Genomic DNA, 20,561 nt, shown 5'->3' with positions numbered 1-20,561 from the left:
GTAAAAAATAAAATAAATTCTGGACAAATGAAAATGCAACACGTGGCAAATGACTAATTATTAGACGTGATGATTGTGTAATGACTAGACTTAATGACTGTATAATGACTAGATATGATGACTGTGTAATGACTTGGTCACTAGACATGATGACTGTGTAATAATTTGATGACTAGACATGATGATTGTGTAATGACTTAATGACTAGACTTGATGACTTGAACGCCTAGGATTAATCAATTAATAAATAAACGGTTGAGATTCAATCTCTTATTGTAATCGACCATAGTCGTCCGTAGTCGTCCATAGTCGACGACCACGGTAGAATTTTTATAAAAGTTGATACTTAAAATTAGTTGTTTGCAAAATTTCCCAAATCAAATTACATAAACATACAGTAGTACATGGATACTGATAATACGTTACAATAGAAGAGTTCTTCTGTTATAAATATCAAAGTGATTTTCCAGCATCATTTCAGGTGGCTACCTTGCTGTTGGACCCATTTCAATAGATGTATCGACAATGACAATGTCAGTAGTAGGATAACCATATCCATGGTTGTCCATCTCTCTATTTCCTCGGGACATTTCGATGGCTAAACAATCATTCAGATCACTCAACACTTGGTTCATGCTTGGCCTTTGGATTGAAGTAGATGATACACACATCATAGCAATCTCCAAGGCTTTCCATGCAGAGTTGGTGGTGAAATGTCCTTCCAATCTCTTATCGACAATGAGTTCTATATCCCCACTCTCAAGCTTAGGAGTAGTCCATGCACTTATGTGTATTGGTTCAGCATTATTGCTTCTCACAATTGGTGATTGCCCTGTGATGAGCTCCAACAAAACAACCCCGAAACTAAACACATCGCTCTTCTTATTAAGTCTTTGATAGTTATAGTATCTGTAACACAAGACATTATGATAGTCACTCGTCAGAATAAGGAATTCATTCAATATTCTAGTATCTCTTTCAAAAGCTTAGAAATTACACCACATATGATGAAGGAAATTTTGCAAAAAACCACATTTTATAACAATTTTTTGCAAGAAACCACCTTATAAATTTTTTATTTGCAATGACACACCTTAATTATTTTTTTTTTTGCAAATCAATACTTTTATGCCGGAAATTGAGGTTTGACCCCCATTTTCCGGCATTGACTACCCCAATCCACCCACGAAACCACCTCTCTCGCCAGCCCTACCCAAGAAACCACCTCCTTCCCCAACTCCACCCACAAAACCACCATTTTACAGCATTGACCACCCTAAACACACCCCTTTAACGGCGTTGACCACCCTAAACACACCCCTCTAACGAAGTTGACCACCCTAAACCCTCCTCTATAGCCCTAGCCACCCTTCTTCCCTCCACTGTCAGAGCCGACACCCCTAGCCGCACTCCCCCATCCCTAAATTAACACTCGAACTACCCTAAATCCAGATTTCGCAAGGTGATGGAAACAAAGGAGTTTCATTTCGTTGGTGGGGATTAGGAGGGGAGGCGGTTTCGTGGGTGGAAGGAAGGAGGGGATTATTTTGTGAATTGGGTTGGGGAGGGGGAGGTTTCGTGGGTGGGGTTGGGTAGTCAACGCCGGAAAATAGGGTTTGACCCCATTTTTTGGCAAAAAGGTATGGTTTTTCAAAAAAAAAAAAAAAATTGATTAAGGTGTGGTTTTGCAAAAAAAAATTGTATGGTGGCTTATTGCAAAAAATTGCTTATAAAAGGTGTTTTTTTTTTTGCAAAATTTTCTATTATATATGGAAGCATAATATATACACACTAGAAGTAAACTTTTAATAAAAAGCACTGGTCCCTTGCTAGGGTGAGTCAGTTCCGCGCTATGGTTTGCGAGTAAGTTTTCCACATTTTTTTTGACCAATTCTATTCAATTTCTTGACGATTTCATTCGATTTTCTGCCAATTTTCTTCTTTTGATTCCTGTTTGGGTAGTATGGGGGAGGAATTAATTAAAGATTGGGAAAAACTCAGATTGACAGAGGAGGAGGGGGAAGTTTTAGGGGGTGACTATGTCGAAATTGTCAGTGAAGACACGAAAACTAAACTGAACCTTACGTTAGTAGGGAAGTTATGGACTGTTAAACCCTATAATATTGAAGCTATGAAAAAAACCTTAACGAATGTATGGAGATTGAAGGAGAAGTTCGCAATCAGGGTCGTAGAGACAAATTTATTTGTCTTTCAATTCTTTTGTGAGGAAGACAAAGAGCGTGTACTTGAAGGAATGCCGTGGTTTTTCGATGAAAAACTCTTGCTTTTACAGGAGGCTATTGGAGAACAACAGCCATCAGAAATTGAATTTAAGTACACCCCTATGTGGGTGCGCTTGTTAGATGTCCCTTTGAACAAAAGATCGATGGAGGTGATGTATGATGTAGGAGAGTTCCTTGGAGGATTTTTGGAAGCCGATGATGATGATCCTTTAGGATGGGGTGATTGCTTGAGGATAAAAGTACAATTTGACATAAACAAGCCGTTGAAAAGGGGTTTGTTTCTGGCGATGGGTAAAAATCACGCCTGCTGGGTGGATTTAAAGTATGAAAGGTTAGCTGATTTTTGTTTTTTTTGCGATCGGTTGGAACATACAGAAAAGGAATGCCAGTACAAGGAAGTTAATGAAGATGAAGCTTCAAAGTTTGTGTTTCAATATGGTCCATGGCTTAGAGCAACCCCGAAAAAGAAGGTGAGAGTTGATATGGCTGAGCGAGAAAAGGAGAAGGAGTGTATGAATAAACTGAAGGCAGCGCCAAAATCAAGAAGAATTCCTTCTTATAATGACCCTGATGTCATTAAGCTTGGTCCCGTTGGGGTCGCAAGAAAACTAGCTTTCACATCCCCAAAACCTTCGAACTATGTTCAAGAAGTGAAAAGTCCTAGAAGTAAGCAGGCTTCTCTTGTAGCTGTTGAAGATAAATATGGGACTAACATGGTCCTAAGAGTAATGGAAGTTTCGAAGAAAGGGGAGGAAGATAAGCTAGGGAATGTCGAAGAAAAGAAAGAGGATGGGGAACTTGATGTGCAAGCCATGAGTAATGGGCGAAATAAGGTGCTGGGTGTCGAACCCTTTGCTGTGCTCTCTGACTAGGTGCTGCGTGAGGGGAAGGGAACAGAAGGAAAGGTGAGGGGGGAAGGGGATACTAAAGGGGAAGGGAGTGAAGAGGGAGAAGGTGATAACAACAAGATTAAAAAATTGAAAAAAGTCAAAATAATAAAAGGTGAGAAAAAGAGGGAGGTGAGGGTGGGAATGTTGCTGTCAGGGGGTAAAATAGGGGAAAGGGAAGACGAGGGAGTTAAGTGTGATATGATCGTGGATGGGGAGGAAGGTGTTGATATGAATAAAAGACGTAAGGTGGAACTCTTGACTCGGGCCCCACACCTTGGACTCTTGGTGAACAATGAATTACATCATTTCTTGGAATTGTAGAGGTTTGGGGAACACCTCGGCTGTAACAGCGTTAAAAAATATCATTTTTCTTAAAAAACCCCAAATTATTTTTCTGTCAGAGACTAGATTGGAGTGTCATGAAATGGAAAAAATAAAAATAAAGCTCAAGTTTAATAACTTGTTAGCCGTGAGTTGTGTTGGTGATGGGAGAAAAAGGAGTGGTGGGATTGCCTTGCTTTGGAAGGATTCTATAGTGGTGGATATTAAATCTTACTCCCTTAATCATATTGACTCTTGGGTCAAAATGCCGAAGAAGAAGGGGTGGAGGTTCACTGGGATTTATGTCACCCTGAGGATGAAAATAAGCACAAGACGGGAATGTTACTGGAAAGACTTCGTGGCAGCGGTAATACTCCATGGGTGTGCGGTGGGGATCTCAACCTTATGCTTTTGTCGAGCGAGAAACAAGGGGGTAGAGATTTCAACTTGGGTGAAGCTGACATTCTAAGAAGTGCCGTGGCTACATGTTGTTTGGAGGATATGGGTTTTATTGGTCATCCTTTTACATGGACAAATAATAAGGGAGGTGAGGATAATTTGCAGGAAAGGTTGGATAGGTATCTGGCGAACAAGGAATGGAGGGAGCTCTTCCCGGGCTAATTTGTGTCACATCTCTCAAAACGCAAATCTGATCATCTTCCTATCTTGTTATGCATTAGTGAAGGTGTAGGGAAGCAGAAGAAGAAAAAAAAGGGTAGACAATATAGATTTGAGGAAATGTGGCTTAGAGATGAGACTTGTGGTGATATTATTGCAAATACGTGGAGTAGTGAAGGTGATATTTGCTCAAAAATTGCTCACACGTCGTTGAATTTGAGTGCTTGGAGTCGAAATAAATTTGGTGATTTTGTGAAGGAATTGCAGGAGTGTAGAGCTTGTATGGAGAGTCTTATGGAGGAGAGTCAAACGGAGAGTGTTATTGCACAATTGAGGGCCTTGGATGATAGAATGGATGAGTTAGAAAGGAGGGAGGAGTTGTATTGGAGACAGCAGAGTAGGAAAGATTGGTTAAAGTTTGGGGATAAGAACACAACTTTTTTCCATACGAAAGCCAACCAAAAAAAATCCAGAAATCACATTCGAGAGATAAAGGACGCCGCGGGCAATGTGTATGATGATGAGGACCAGATTTCGGAAGCGATGGTTCAACATTTTAATGAGTTGTTCGCGTCGAGTGGTATTGTCGAGGCAGATAGTGTAATTGAGGTGGTAGATTCGGCAATATCAACCGAGCAATGTGATGATCTTGCGGCTCCCTTTACCGGTGAAGAAGTTCGTGAAGCTCTTTTCCAAATGCACCCCTCAAAGGCCCCCGGCCCTGATGGTATGTCTGCTATTTTTTTCCAAAAGTTCTGGAATACTGTTGGTGCGGATGTGATCTCTAGGTCACTAAATATTTTGAATAATGGTGGTGATATTAGCTCTATTAATCAGACTCATATTGTTTTAATTCCGAAAAAGAAAGAATGTGAGTCTCCTGTTGATTATAGACCTATAAGTCTGTGTAATGTGCTTTATAAAATTGTGTCAAAGGTTCTAGCAAACAGACTTAAAAATTTTTTGCCATCAATTATTAGTGAGTCGCAGAGTGGGTTTTTTCCTGGAAGGTTAATCACCGACAATATTTTGGTGGCTTATGAATGTTTCCATTATCTGAGGAAGAAGAAAACAGGGAAGAAAGGCTACTTGGGTCTGAAACTTGATATGAGTAAGGCCTATGACAGGGTGGAGTGGTTGTTTCTGGAAAAAATGATGATGAAATTTGGTTTCCCGGATGTGTTTGTGAAGAACATTATGAAGTGTGTCTCATCGGCTTCTTTTGATGTCCTTGTGAATGGACAACCTTCTCGGGTGTTCAAGCCTAGCAGGGGCTTGCGGCAAGGAGACCCTATATCTCCTTTCCTATTTATTATGTGTGCAGAAGGGTTATCCGCCCTCCTAAGGGATGCAGAGAGGAAAAAAATCATTCACGGGGTGAAAATAGGAAGGCATGTAGAGCCTATTTCTCACCTATTTTTTGCGGATGATAGTCTGATTTTTGTAAGGGCAAATGAAGAAGAAACTGATAGTGTTCTGGATATTCTTTCAACTTATGAGTTGGCGTCGGGCCAAAAATTGAATATGGAAAAATCGAAAGTGTCATTTAGCCGAAACATTGATCGTGAGAAGAAAAATATGCTTCAGATGAAGTTATCTTTAAGGCTGTCGATGGACATGACAAGTATCTTGGGCTTCGAACTTACATTGGGGGCTCCAAAAAACAGGTTTTTCAGAGTATTCAAGATAGGGTGTGGAAGAAACTCAAAGGTTGGAAGGAACACTTTTTTATCACAAGCCGGAAGGGAAATTCTCATCAAATCTGTTGCCCAAGCTATTCCTATTTATGCTATGCAATGTTTTTTCATCCCCATTAGCATCCTTAATGAGGTGGAAAAAATGTGTAGAAATTTCTTTTATGGGCAAAAAAGTGAAGAACGTAAAATGTGTTGGGTGGCTTGGAAGAATATGTACCGTGGAAAATATCAAAGGGGTATGGGATTCCGGAACATGCAATTTTTCAATAAAGCTAAGTTGGCAAAGCAAGCTTGGAGAGTGTTCACCAACGAGAAATCTTTAATGTCTCGGGTTCTCAAAGGTAAATACTTTCCCTCCTCTTCTTTTTTTGATGCTAAAAATGTGTCGGGGATGAGTTATACTTGGAGATCTATTTTAAGTGTAAGGGGAGTTATTGAAAAAGGGGCAAGAAAAATTATCGGAGGAGGAAGTAGTATTAAAATTTGGGACGACCCATGGGTCTCAAGGTTGCCAAATTTCCGTGTGATTTCTTCCAAGGGTGATGGAGAAAATGTGCCAATATATGTGAATCAATTATGGGAGGGTAGGAATTGGGATGTGAGCATTCTTCATGGTATTTTTTCTGACAGGGAGGTTGAAGATATTTGTAGTACTCCAATACCATTATTTGATAGCTCGGATGGTTGGTGTTGGCATTTTTCTAAAGATGGCAATTATAGTGTGAAGAGTGCTTACCACCTCTTAATTGAGAATGATGAGAATGGCAGAGCTTCTTCATCCAATGTCCCTCCTATATTTAATTGGAAGATAATATGGCAGGCAAAGGTCCCTCAGAAGATAAATTTTTTTGCTTGGCGTTGCATTAAAGATGCTATTCCGGTGAGAATGAGACTAGTTTCTAGGGGCATGGATATTGATCAAATTTGCCCGATGTGTGGTGAAGCGGATGAGACAACATTGCATATGCTGTTACATTGTCCTAAGGCTGCCTTGATTTGGAGCCTTTCAGTGCTGAGACTTGATCCGAATGAGGTGGTAGCAAGCTGCCTTCGAAGCTGGTGTGCTAGCATGAGTGAAAAAATAAAGGATCCTCATTGGTGGGATTTATTTTGGTATTTGGCATGGGGAGTTTGGCTGCAACGAAATGCTTGGGTTTTCGAGAAAAAATCGAAGTATGTGATCGATATAATACATAAGGCAGTGGGATTGGTGGGAGAGTATGAAGAAGCGATGAAAGTGGCCTCTGTGAGTAAGCCGAGCCAAATGCTGAACTATGTGTGGAAAGCTCCCCCAGGGACATGTATAAGCTGAACTCGGTTGCAAATCTGGGCGTTAATCAGCAGCTAGGAGTGGGAGGCGTGTTGAGGGATGCGAAGGGGGTTGTGTTGTTGGCTTTCTGCTTGAAGGTGAAAGGCAATTTTGAGGTAGAGGTGGGTGAAGCAATTGCGTTGCGGCAAAGTCTCTTGACTGCCCTTGAAGCTGGTTTTAGAAATATGGTGCTTGAAACTGACAACTTGAAGCTATTCCATCATATGAAGAAGGGCATCATTATGCCGAGTGCTTTTGGGAATGTGGTTAGTGACATCCTTCGATTGGCTAGCCAATGTTTTTTTGCTCTTTCTCCTTTGTTAGAAGAAAGGGTAATGGTGTTGCTCATAGCTTAGCTAAGTTAAGTAGTACTTTTAGTGATTATCGTGTTTGGTTAGAAGAGTATCCCCCTGAAATTCATGGGGCGATTTGTAATGACTTTAAATCTTTGTTGACGTAATAAAAAGCTAGGCTCTGATTGGTGTAAAAAAAAAAATGAAAGCATAATATATAATTGGAAAAATTGATGGGAATAATCTCACCTTTTGAGCATCGGAGATTAATAATCCCACCTTTGGGATTCTTTTTAATATCCCACCTTTGATATCAATCCACTTTAAATAGTTTCGAGTGACCAGTAACCGGTTGAAGAGGTAATTTTTTTTATTAAGTTTATTTTACACGTGTCACAATTTGATTTGTCCAAAATTAAAATTAAAATTAATCAAAAAGTAAAAAGAAAAAAAGAAAATTAACAACACAGCCATGCCATCCCCACCAGTCCACCACCATCCCCACCACCATCCAAACCCAGACCAGAAACTACCGCCACCAGACGCGAAACCACCGCGACCCGAAACCACCACCACCACCAAGACGTGAAACCACCACCATCCAGACCAATTAACCCCTTCAAACAAATCGCAACCCAATTAACCCCTTCAAACAAATCGCAACCCACCAAATTGACTAGGAAACGACGTGATTCAATTTGAGATCAGGGGAGGACAGAGAGGTCGGAATTGGGGATAGGGAAGGCTAACGCGACCGAGAAAGGGATGGAGGACGCTGAGGGGTTGGGGTCGCGACGGGATCAAAAGGGGTTTTCGAGGGGAGGGGGCTGCGGAGTTGGGTCTATGAGGGTAGGGGGTCAATCGCGACACCGGCGCCGAAGCCAAAGCTGTCGTTGGAGGCTGGGTGGCCAGAGTCGCGCGACTCGGGATAGTGGTGTCTGATTGGGCAGCTGGTGGGTGATGGGTGGGTGGTTTTATTTATTTTATTAATTTTCTTATAAAATATTTAATTTTAATTTTTTTTTTTTATTTTTTCGACCAATGATAAGCCGCCACGTGTCAAGTAACTTGTTATAACAGGTTATTTGACCGGTTGGGACTATTTAAAATGAATTGACAACAAAGGTGAGATTATTAAAAAGAATCCCAAAAGTAGGATTATTAATCTCCGATGCTCAAAAGGTGGGATTATTCCCATCAATTTTTCCTATATAATTCTTCTAGTTAGAAAGAAAATAATGTTCAAATGATTCCCTGTACAATTGAAGTCAACTATGAGAATTGTAAACTTACTCTGGATCAACATAGCCACGTGTTCCCATCACGTTAGTACTCAAACCACTCTCAGTACCTTCAATAGAGAATGTTTTGGAGATGCCGAAATCTGAAATCTTGGCGTGCATGTTCTCGTCTAGTAGAATATTGGAAGTTTTCATGTCTCTATGTACTATAGGAGGTTCACACCCACTATGCATATACTCCAAACCTACAGTTACAATATTTTATCATTAATGCAAGTTAACCTTGTACAGCATATAATCAAACAATGTCAAGCAACATTTTCTCATATGAAATTATAGTGCTGCATGTAAGTATATAACACAATCAACTGACCTTGTGCAGCGTCTATGGCAATTTGTAGTCTCTCTTTCCAACATAAAACCCTAGTATGTTTATCTACAAAAAGCAAATGAACATATTTTGTTACTACATTATTCATGCATTCCCGTGCAAATGAATATAAACCAATTCTACATATTTCGTACAAAATAATTTAATGTCAGTAAATTTTGTGTAGAACTATCCTAAAGAAGGGTTCCATTGTGAATAACTACCCGTTTTTAAAATTATTGTTTAGAACTACCCATAAGAAAACAAACGTTTGTCTAGCACTACCCATTAACGGTCTCCGTCCAATTGAGCTGTTTGTAGGGCCCACTCTTACAGTTTAATTGTTGGAAATCGTTTATGGATAGTGTTAGACAAACTTTTATAAATAATATTTTAAAAACTGGGTAGTTATTCACAAAACATTCTATCTTTAGGGTAGTTCTACACAAATTTTCTTTAATGTCATGGTCACTGTACAATTTTGCTTGTTAATTGTTTGTTTACCTGATAAATGTTGTTGTAGGTTACCATTAGTTACATGTTCATAGATGAGTGCCATGGCTGTGCCTTCCTCACAATAACCTATGAGAGAAACAAGGCTTCTATGATGAACTCTTGTTAACAGTTCAGCCTGTCATTTAGAAAACAGAGTTGTTATTTATTTTGTTAAGGTAGTTTATAGGATGCATAAATTATGCTTTCTTTTGTATAGATCTCAACCTTCAGATAGTGTATATTAGAATGAAAATTTTATACCTCAGTACGAAACAACTTTAAGCTTAGAGTGGATGGGTTTATCATTTTAATAGCCACAGGAGTACCATCTTGTAAGGAGCCTTGATAAACTGCTCCAGATCCTCCTCTTCCAATAATTGTTTGGAAATTATTGGTCATATTCATCACTTCCACGTATGTGAAACTCCGACTCTCCAGCTTCAATGATGCATTTTTAATGTATCTTGCTAAACAATGAAAAAACATAGCATAATCTACCGCTATAACTATACACAAACCAAAGAAAAATCATAGTTCATAACATCATTTCAGCTCTGTTCAGTCCAGTAAATGTGAACAGGCTCTAAAACTAGACCTGATTAATGTTGTTATATACTACCTCCGTTTTTAAATACTTGCTCTATTTCTCTTGGGCACGAATGATGATGCTAATATTTGATCAATAATATCTTTAATTATCAATAACTATAAATTCTAACAATTGAAAATTAATAACCTATTCACTGAGACGATTTCAACAAGTACCCACAAGACTATATTTTTTCTTATGTATAAATCATAAACATTAGTCAAAGTAGGACGAACGAATAGTGTAAAAAATAGAATTGGAGCAAGTATTTAAAAACGGAAGGAGTATTAGCTGGTGGATCACTGTTCGATCTAGTGCTATTGTTGATTTAAAGACTTTAATTATGAATGATTTCAAGCCACATTATTTAAGGTGAATCTCTAATAATTCAAAAAATTGGTATGATGTCTTTAATTATAATAATATATACCCTTAGAATGAATAAGTACAAAAAACTTTAATATACCTGTTTTCTTCCTTTTAAGTATACAAATCAATATTGCTATCGAAATAATGATGAATATTATAGATGTTATTGAAGACAATAAAGCCACCATCTTCTTTGAATTCTTTTTCTTACATGGGTTTGACATACACACATCTGGATTGCCCTCCAATCTGGGAAAAGGATACAAATAAAGTTGGGAGGTGGAATAATGTTAAAACTTTAATTACAAGAACAATTATGATTATTAAAAAGTTCATTGCTCGGTTTTTTCTTATGATGAAAATTATACGTGATAGCATGGAATATAACTTAACCTACCTCAAAATTATAGAGCCATCTTCCACCTTTTTGCTGAGTGCTATCGGAACTGGACCAGTGAGCATATTACTTCTTAAATCTCTATTATAGAAGGATTAGACAAGGTCAACTTCATACACATCTCAAGTCTTAAGAAGTTGGTTAAAGCAACTAAAAAACTTACATAGTATGTAGAGATGGCATCTTAGCTAGAAAATCAGGTATTACCCCTATAAGATTATTATATGAAAGATCCCTGAAGCAACAAAATTCACAAGGTCAAGAACACCTATCATACCATAAAACACGTCATTTCACTTGTATTAGCGTCAGATGATACTCTATGTATGTGACAAGATATTCAATCATCAGCCTAAATGCCCTTGTGTATACATATTGGGATATGATCTTTCTATGACATGACACTTGAGATCAAACTCCTAACACCATCTCCAATGTTGAGACTCAACTTTGAATATTGAGATACAAAATGAGTTTTTTTTTTTTTTTTTTTTTTTTCGCCAATGGTGATACCCAACCCAATTCTCAATTTGGCAACTCATGTGAAGTTTAATTTCTCAATGGTGAGTCTCTAAAGTATACTAATGTCACCTTCAATTTATGACCCACAAAATCTATATTGTAAGTTTTTCAAAAAAAAAAAAAAAATCTTAAATTAATTACAAAATATATTATAATAAAGTGCCTACACTTTTCGTCAAATGAGACTCAAAGTTGAGTATCTAAATTTAGCAACTTTCTTACAGAGTTGCTAAATTTAAATACCATCTTATTAATATCCTTTGCAAAAAATACTCTCTCTCTCTCCTAAAAAAACTCACTCAAGTCTTCTGACCATCAAAGATGGTCTAATAGCAATAATAATGTTAAAAGTTAAATGTATATTGTGTTGCCAATAGTTTTAAGGATATATGAGTTGGTCTTTACACAATATTGTACAATGAATCTTAGCTTGATAGAATAACAATAAATAGGTACACTTTATGTCCTTATTCTTTAATTTACTATTTGAGTTTCATGATCAACTTTTGCTGATCCCTTTGTATAGAAAGAATGTGTGTAGTAAAAATCAAAGTGTGAAATAATAAACAAAAATGAATAGAGAGGGTGTATTGTAAACGCGATCATTTTGCTTAGTCTACACATATGTTTAATTTATGTGCATACATGTATAGTATATATACTTTTGTGGATGATTTTACATATCTAACAAACACAATTACTCAAACTTTTGATCGAATAACCTACTTTATAATTAAAACTTATTTATATACGAAGTACGGAGTATATAATGTCAACTTACAAGTAGGTTAAAGCTGTAAGAGCAGACAATGAAAGGGGTACATCTCCAGCCAATCCATTGAAAGTCAAATTCCTGGCATTCAATTCATTTTCAATTATAGATACTAATATATTTATTGTATCAAATCATTGCGTAACTTCAAAAAGGATATGTTTAGTATTGAGATAGGAATGTATATTATCTCATGTCATATTATTCTAATAATATGATATCCCAATATATACATTCCTATCTAATTATTTAGACTCACAAAGAAGTTATTCGAGGGGACTTATGACCATTGCTGCTGCATTCTAAACCATCCCAAGGAACAATAGGTAGACAAGGATCCCCTTGCCAACTCGCCGGCACTGTGTAGTTCATCTTGATGTTCATAACAGCATCAACTGGATAATAATGAAAGCAAAAGAATTAATACTTGTATTTATTGAAAAAATTCATTCAAGAATGTATACTTTTTTTTTTCTCTCTCTCTAAGCTGTAACTTACCATCATTCTGGTCTGTTGCTAATGCTTTGAGGTCCACTATTTCATATATCTCAAAAGCGTTGAGAATAGGAGGGAGTTTCGACGTATTTGTCTTCGTAATGAGAAACTCGATGGAAGATCCATTAGTCAGTGTTATTACATCGGAAACGATGGTTAACGGTTGCAAATATCTGGGGCTAATTATTTCTGACTGATATTTTCCAGGTATTGAAATAGTAAATTCTCTTGTTTCATTACTTCCCAACTTCTGAATTTCTGCAAAGTGCCAGAAAACCCATACTAATCCAGTATTTAAGGATCCCATACACCGACTGTAGTAATTTAAGGAGATATTGCTAGGCATAGGAACGGCAACTGTCTTTAAAACTGATGGTGGTAACTCGTAGTGATCGATGAACGTAGAATTCATTGATTGATCAGTTTTTAAAGAGCCCCAAGTGTGAATATTATTAGCTGGAACTCCGCACCATAGTCGATCATATGGATCATCAGCTACACTAAAAAAACAACATACAAGTGTACAAGAAATAAGATTCTAAATATTGTGTTAGCCTTAATGATCATAATAGAGACAATAATAGAAACTAGAATAATGCAAAAGTATGTATTGCTTAAAATCGTAATATGATCGAGGATGCCCCAATTTCTCATGGTAAGAAATAAATTTTGTTTCTCACATGGCATTTTCACAAATAAACCAACAACTTTATTTAATTGTGAAGCCCACAATAATGAAAAAATTGTTGATTTATTCACAAAATGTCCTCATGAGAAACAAATTTCGTTTCTCACCATGAGAAACATGGAATTTCCCAATATAATCTCGTTTCATTTTTATGTTTTGATTTAGAATTTGGAGGAATCTCCCAAAATTTCCCATTACCGTATGTCCCCTCTTTTTATTTTAATTACAGCACTTTAGGGGGCGTTTGGTTCGCAGAGTTATATGGGGTTGGGAAGGGATGAAGTTAAGGTGGTATCGTGTTGGAACTTGATATATAATATTATGTGTTTGGTTTAATATTGGAATGGAATATCTCACTATTCTCTCTTTTTATTTGATACCTAAAAGAATAGAATGAGTCAAACCCACTTCCCTCCAAAGGTTTCTAAACGTCATACCTCATGGGTTTGAGATATGAGGTATGAGTTTAAAATTCATACTTTTGACAACCAAACATATGGTATGGATTTTAGTCATTCTAACTCATACTTCATACCTATATTTAGCGAACCAAACGCCCCTAAAAGACACAAAGTTTTATGCAGTTGAGTTAAATTTGATTTTATGCAGTTTAGTTAATTTTGTTAAAATATTGTGTAAGTGAGGTTTATTTGGAAATTTAAAAAATGATAAAATTAAAAAAAAAAAAAAGGTAATAGTGGATACATACTTATACTTCCTCCGTTCCAATAACATTGCAACAAGGATGAAAGTACGCACCTTGAAGCACATTTTATATGTTAAATATTTATAAATATATAGAAAAAACATTTTAAAAAGTTGATATTGTGAAAATATTTGAGAGTCCAACAAGATCTCACATGGCTATATTTTGCTTAACTTATAAATCATATTATGTGGTAAAAAACGAGTGATGAATAGTGTAAAAGTCTCATTGTTGCAATATTAGAACGGTTGAAGTATTAAATAAATTAATGGGTAGGGCCTGCTCTCATTGACTGAACTCAGCTGAACTGAACTGAACTGAGCTGACCTGAACTGAAATGAATATTTTTTAAGAGAAGGAAATTAGGAGCTGAACTGAACTGAACTGAGCTGTTTCAACGTATTAGAACAGACCCTTAAGAGAAGAGAAATAATATAAGGTGTTGTTTGGTTGATGTGGGAATTTAATTCCCATAGGAATTTATACTTCATGGGAAGTTAATTCCTTAATGAAATTCCTAGGAATTTCATAAATGTGTTTGGTTGGCAATAAGGGAAATTAGAATTCCCATGAATTTTGGTTTACCTAGGGGGGGCTAGGTAATTTACTTCCCATGTTTTGTGGGAAGTTGAAATTCCCATGAATTCCCACTTCCCCCATTTTTGCTTTCTTATGTCAACCAAACAACTCTTCATTTTCTCAATTCCCATGAATTTTCAATTCCCCCATTTTAGAATGTCAACCAAACAAGGCCTAAGTAGGGTAAAAGTGGGGACCATGTGAGGTGAGACATACAAATTATAATACTGTAAAATAGTGTGAGGTATTTTCATTGAAGAAAGTGTGTGTTGCAATAAAAAATAAATAAAATAAAAGTCCATTGTAAAAGTGTTGCAATTTAAAATTCAATGAAGATAGAAATAAAGAAACAACCTTGTATAGGGGTTTGAGTAGAAGCCAGCATCCATGCGCACACGAGTCAATAGTGCACCATCACTGGAATTGTAATTACCCGTAGAGTCGATCAAAGGCTTCAACTCCAATGCAGTAATAAAAGGTGTGGTTGATCCGGTTTTCACCAAACATACATATATCAAGTCATCTTCAGAAGTGTAAATAAGTTCCAAAAACAGTTGTTCTCCAACGGAATCTGGCTTAACTGTTGCCCAAAAATGAACTCCGACATAAAGGTCAAATGTTGGTATGGTGTTTAGTCCATCATAATTTCCATAGTAAAAAGAAGCTCTGATTAAGTAGTTTCTATTTTTGCCTTGTAAAGGTTTCAAAGTGTAACAATTTCTAATTCCATTTGGGAAACTTCTGAGTGTGTTGTAACTTGTCCATAACCCACCAACTGTGTAGTTGCTCTCTACTTCCATGTTTTTTCCGGTGTTTATGAATTCTGAATCCGACTTGTAATATAACCCTCTCGCATTGTTATATTGTGAATCTCTAGTCATTCCACAGTCAATGCTGATGAATCCTTTTAATTTTTTCGCAAGTCAACCACCAAAATAAAACAACCACACATTAGCAATGAAGGCGAACTACACTCTTATATAAGTTCAGAGGAGTAATTTGAATCAAAAAAGATCTTTTACAATCGTTTGTGCCTTACTAGCCTGCTAGGTACAATCGGGTGTATGATGCATGAAATGGTTAAAAGTAGAGCTATTAAAAACTGACCCGGCCTGAAAACTCGACCTGAACCGACAATGATCTGAACCCAACATGTACTCGAACAATGGGGTGAAACTAGTGAACTGTAACTCGACCTGAACCTTACCTGATCTTAACCGAAAATTGATTTGATCCAATACTTTATGACTTGAACCTGAACCTGCATCTGACCTGAAAGTAACCGTTAACCTATTTAATCCGACCCGAAAATAATCCGAACTCGAATTAGTACCCGACCCAATTAAAACTTGTATCCGAGTCATGGAAAGTTTAATAAAATTTTATATACCTTTTTACTCAGTTTATATACTAGTATAATTCTGTAAACCCTCAATCCGATTTAATAAAATCTTTTGTTCAGCTTATATTTAGTTCTACTACCTCCGTTAACATTTATTTGCAACTTTGGAATATTTTATGTCTCTCAAATAATACCCCAAAGTTGCAAGTAAATGTTAACGGCGGTAGTATATTACTCGTATATAGGTTTAATTACAAAAATCTTGATAATTCTTGATCAAATTATGGAAGGCGTAATTATATAATTCAACTTAACCACATCGATATTTATTAGAATTTAACTTGAACCAAAACCTGACTCAACACTAACCGGAACCCAACTGTACCATCTTATTAACTCATCCAAACTTGTCTCAACAACCCAAACCTGAAATTGAATCCGATCCGATTTTAACTCAAATTGAACCCGACCTATATCTGAAAAGGTGAACGACCCGTTATAACATGAACTGAAAATGACCCGACCTGAACCTGAACCTGATCTGAAGCTAGATTAACCCGACATAACCTGATCCTTGTTTAACCCGAGACCTGATTAACCCAACCCAAACCCGACCTGAATACCCGAATTGACAGCTCTAGTTAAAAGTCCATACGTATCTTTTATATATAGTTGACACATGTTTCTATAATCACGCCAGTCAAAGCATAATAAAATTTCAGATTTATTATTTTTCCTTATACTCCTTCCATCATAAAATAATTGACACGTTGGATTTTTTCACTATGTATATATAAACTGTGACTATAGTTTGTCACTAAAATAACAAAAGTATATATTTTATTATAAAATATGTTATTAGATAGGCAATACTTCAAAGTTTCAAAATATATTTTTTGTATAAATTTTCATTAATATTTAATTATATAAAAATAAAATCCAACTAGAATCTCATTATGTGTAAATTTTGATTGTGTCAATTATTTTTGTGGAAAAAGGGAGTATTATATATATATATATATATATATATATATATATATATATATATATATATATATATATATATATATATATATATATATATATATATATATATATATATATATTGCTAAACTACCCTTACTTTAGGGCATTTCTCTTCACCTTACAAAAAATAATATCTAATAAAACTAGTACCAATGTAAGTTCAACAAAAATATGTTCAGATCAATCACAAAATTTTTAATTTAATAATAATAATTTCAGTTTAAATTAGTAAAAATCAACAACTTTACTTAAAGAAGAAATATAATAGAGAATCAATGAAATTATTTTAGTTTGGTTAAATAATTTTAATTTAGTATAAGTAATTTAAGTTTGACAAAAATAATTTCAGCTTATTAAAAATAATTTAAGCTAAAAAAAATAAGGTTAAGAGAACTACACCTTAGCTTAAAGAAAAAATTTCCTACGACACAATTTATTTTTCATTCCTTGAAAAAAATATACTGTATATGCCTACATTTATGTTTTTATTTTTTTTTTCAAATAACAACAAGAAAATGTAGAATAATCTGAACTTGACATTATACTTTTGGAAAAATGAAAAAGAAAAATCCAAGCTTTGTACTTTTTCCTCCTAAAAATCCAACCTTTATTTTATTCCTCAAAAATCCAACCTTTATTTTATTTCTCAAAAATTCAACCTTTATGCCCCATTTTTATCTAAAGGTCCATTAACGGTTGATAACCGGTTTTTTAAAGTTAGATGCCACGTGTCAGATAATAATAGGTCAATTATTTTTTTAATTATTAAAAACAAAAATAATAAAAATAATTAAAAAAACAAAAAATATCAGATTTTCCGGCCACTATTTTCACCACCTCCATTAAATCCGGCCACCATTCCTCACCACCCTCCAATAAATCGGCCACCATTCCTCACCACTTCCCTTTCCGACCCCACCCTCCTTCCCTGACCACCACATTCCCAGAAACCAGCAACACTCGCAACACAATCGCCACCAGAACCCACCCCCAACGAGAGCAGAAACACAAAGAGCAAGCTGCCATTTTTGGTCCACCAACAAACTCCAGAAATAAAGTTCCCCAACTAATCGCAACCTTTGGTTCAACTTTCTCTCTCCTAAACCCCTCAACTTTCGGGTCCGGGTCAGTTACCGAATAGTCTGAAGCGGGTCCGTGTACATAAGCTGTTGGTGCCCATTTCTGTTTCGGGTTTGACAGTCGAAGGTTGGTGGTGCGACGGAGGTGGGTTAAGGAAAGAGAAAATGGCGGGAAGTGACGTGATTGGATGCGGGGGTGAGAGTGGTTGAGTGGTGTTGGTGGTGTACAAGCGCCGTACGTGGTACAGTGTTCTGGTGGTGTTGGTGGCGTACCAGTGGTGTTGGTGATGTACAGGTGGGTTGTTTCTATTTTTGAGGAGAGAGGAGAGAGAAAGAGGAGGAGTGAGAAAAGAAATTGAAAGGATTAAAAAAATAATAAAAATTTAAACATGTTTAACATGTTAAAGGTCTAATGGATGTGTTAGAGAAAATAGGGTATAAAGGTTAGATTTTTGAGGAATAAAATGAAGGTTGAATTTTTAGAAGAAAAAAGTGCAAAAGTTGGATTTTACTTTTCCATTTTTCCTATACTTTTATCCTTTAATTTCGAATGTGTTATCGTTTTTTGTCTCAATATTAGTACAGTAAGGTCTTGTTCTTTTTCCCTAAAAAAATATTATTCAATAAAAATAATTTTAGATTAGTTCAACAAAAAATAGTTATAGTTTATTAGTTCAATAAATATAATATCAGTTTTGTAAAAAAAAAAAAAAAAAAAAAAAAAAATCAATTCAGTTAAAAACTAGTAATTATAAAGAAGAAATATACTACCTTCATATATATTTTTTTTTTATAAAAGCTACACGATATATTTTCGTCTATTTTTTTTTTGTAACAGCTACACCTCCTATTTTGGAAACATTTGCAATTTAATAATATACTTTGTATATATCTTTACCCACTAATAGTCCCCACTCATATTTACTTAATCATTTCTCACTCCCTCCAATGGTCCTTAGTCCATCTCACACCAATTTACTTTCCATAAAAAAATAATAATAATAAAATAATATTACCTTATCTACCCCGTTAAAATCTTATTTTATTAAACCTCTTGTGCAATCCTGACTCTAGCTTTCAAAAAAAAAAAAAAAAAAAGGGTGTAATAGGGAATAATTAAAAATAAATTTTGCATGATTGGTTCTAAATTTGATAAACGGACTTGGGCCAAACCCATAACAACTTATCCACTTTATACGACCAATGAGGTTCCACCTCAAAATCATATGACAATGAGGAGAGTAGCCCCTTATCCTTATAAAGTGGATACAACATTCTTGTTTCTTCAATCACATCCCAATACAAAGTCTCACTTACACACTCAACTAATGTGAGACAACACACCACTTACATGTGGGTTTTCTCATGTGCTCAACAAAATTAAAGTAAAGACAATATTAGTATCTATTATTAAATAAACGTCATGTGATGACCTACTAAACTTTATCTAGGTTGAAAAATGAACATATGAAAGCTTACAAATCAAAAGATTGATACATGTAAATATTTAGTAGGTACGTAGTACTCTAGATTACTAATTTAAAGCATCATAATAATATTTGAATGTATAAGCAAGTTATTAGGACTAAGGAGCTTAATTGTATGTACCTGCAGCAACTCTTTTATCGGCTAACGAAGTCAAATTTGCAGCATCATCAGCAGCCAAGGAGAAAATTAATCCATGATTATAAATCAACAAGTATGGTATAAGCATGTTGATGGTGTTGAATGACATAACCCAAACCCACGACTTTTTCTTAAAAAAATACATATGTTTTTTTTGGACTAATGAATTTGTTATGTGTACATTCAGGCATTCAGCTGCATACTCTTAATACATACTTTGCATAATGCTGTGATTTAATCTCTTTCAGCATGGACTAGTATGAGTCGACTCCAGGCCACTACTTTTCTATTGACTTGACTATGAACCTTCGTTCACCACTCAATCCTAGGATTTTTATTTGGTTAACTTATGGACAACCTCAGTTTACAATTATATTCAGTTGTATTTAATATTTATTCTTGTTTTGGACCTTTTGGTGCGCCAAGTCATACATGCGAGCTATGCATTGACTCGTAGAATTACGAGTTTACGACTTGGAAATTTACATGTTAATACGTACAATAAAGACAATGAATGCCCACACGCAAGAGTACGTACTACTCTTACCATAACATAAGAGCTTTCAATCTTTAGTCACTCTTTAGCGTGGGATCTACTCTAAGGGGGCAAAAACAGTGTTTATATCTAACCCCTATTGTTTCGGGTAAAACAATGGGACCTTCGGCAAGGTCCTAAAAAGTGCGCTAAATACTAAACTCGGTCCAAGTGATGCTGGACCGAGGATTTCCTGCACAATAAAACACATGTAAACTGGCCTCGGGAGTTGTGCCGAGGAAGGTCTCTCCGATGCCGAAGTCAGTACAGTGTGTAAGGAAAAGAAAGCTATGCAAGAGAATTAATTGCTTGAGGTTATATGTGAATGAATGTAAAATGGTACAATTGATGGCTTTTAT

At 35.8% G+C, this 20,561-nt stretch overlaps 1 protein-coding gene across 3 annotated transcripts; it reads right to left on the bottom strand.

Moving 5' to 3' along the window:
* Nucleotides 1–240: 240 nt before the first annotated feature.
* On the bottom strand, nt 241–19,914 carry LOC145589643 (putative leucine-rich repeat receptor-like serine/threonine-protein kinase At2g19230). 3 transcript variants are annotated; one of them, XM_081646304.1, is made up of 14 exons: nt 19,650–19,912; nt 15,802–15,866; nt 14,949–15,498; nt 12,625–13,121; nt 12,386–12,521; nt 12,136–12,207; nt 10,996–11,067; nt 10,833–10,913; nt 10,533–10,684; nt 9,739–9,944; nt 9,487–9,613; nt 8,986–9,048; nt 8,665–8,857; nt 241–909 (listed from the first exon to the last, which is right to left on the bottom strand). In XM_081646304.1, the coding sequence occupies exons 3-14, from the start codon at nt 15,473–15,475 to the stop codon at nt 486–488; spliced, it is 2,550 nt and encodes an 849-aa protein (XP_081502430.1). In that variant the 5' UTR covers nt 15,476–15,498; nt 15,802–15,866; nt 19,650–19,912; the 3' UTR covers nt 241–485. The 3 variants fall into 3 exon arrangements, with proteins under 3 accessions (XP_081502430.1, XP_081502428.1, XP_081502429.1); XM_081646302.1 differs by lacking the exon at nt 15,802–15,866 and having other exon boundaries at nt 19,650–19,914; XM_081646303.1 differs by lacking the exon at nt 15,802–15,866 and having other exon boundaries at nt 10,647–10,684; nt 19,650–19,914.
* Between the last annotated feature and the right edge of the window lie 647 nt (nt 19,915–20,561).

This window comes from Chenopodium album, chromosome 17, assembly GCF_948465745.1.
Source record: "Chenopodium album chromosome 17, dcCheAlbu1.1, whole genome shotgun sequence".
Taxonomy (NCBI): Eukaryota; Viridiplantae; Streptophyta; class Magnoliopsida; order Caryophyllales; family Amaranthaceae; genus Chenopodium; species Chenopodium album.
The sequence above is the reverse complement of the archived record's forward strand: the minus strand, read 5'-3'. Positions and strand labels throughout refer to the sequence as shown.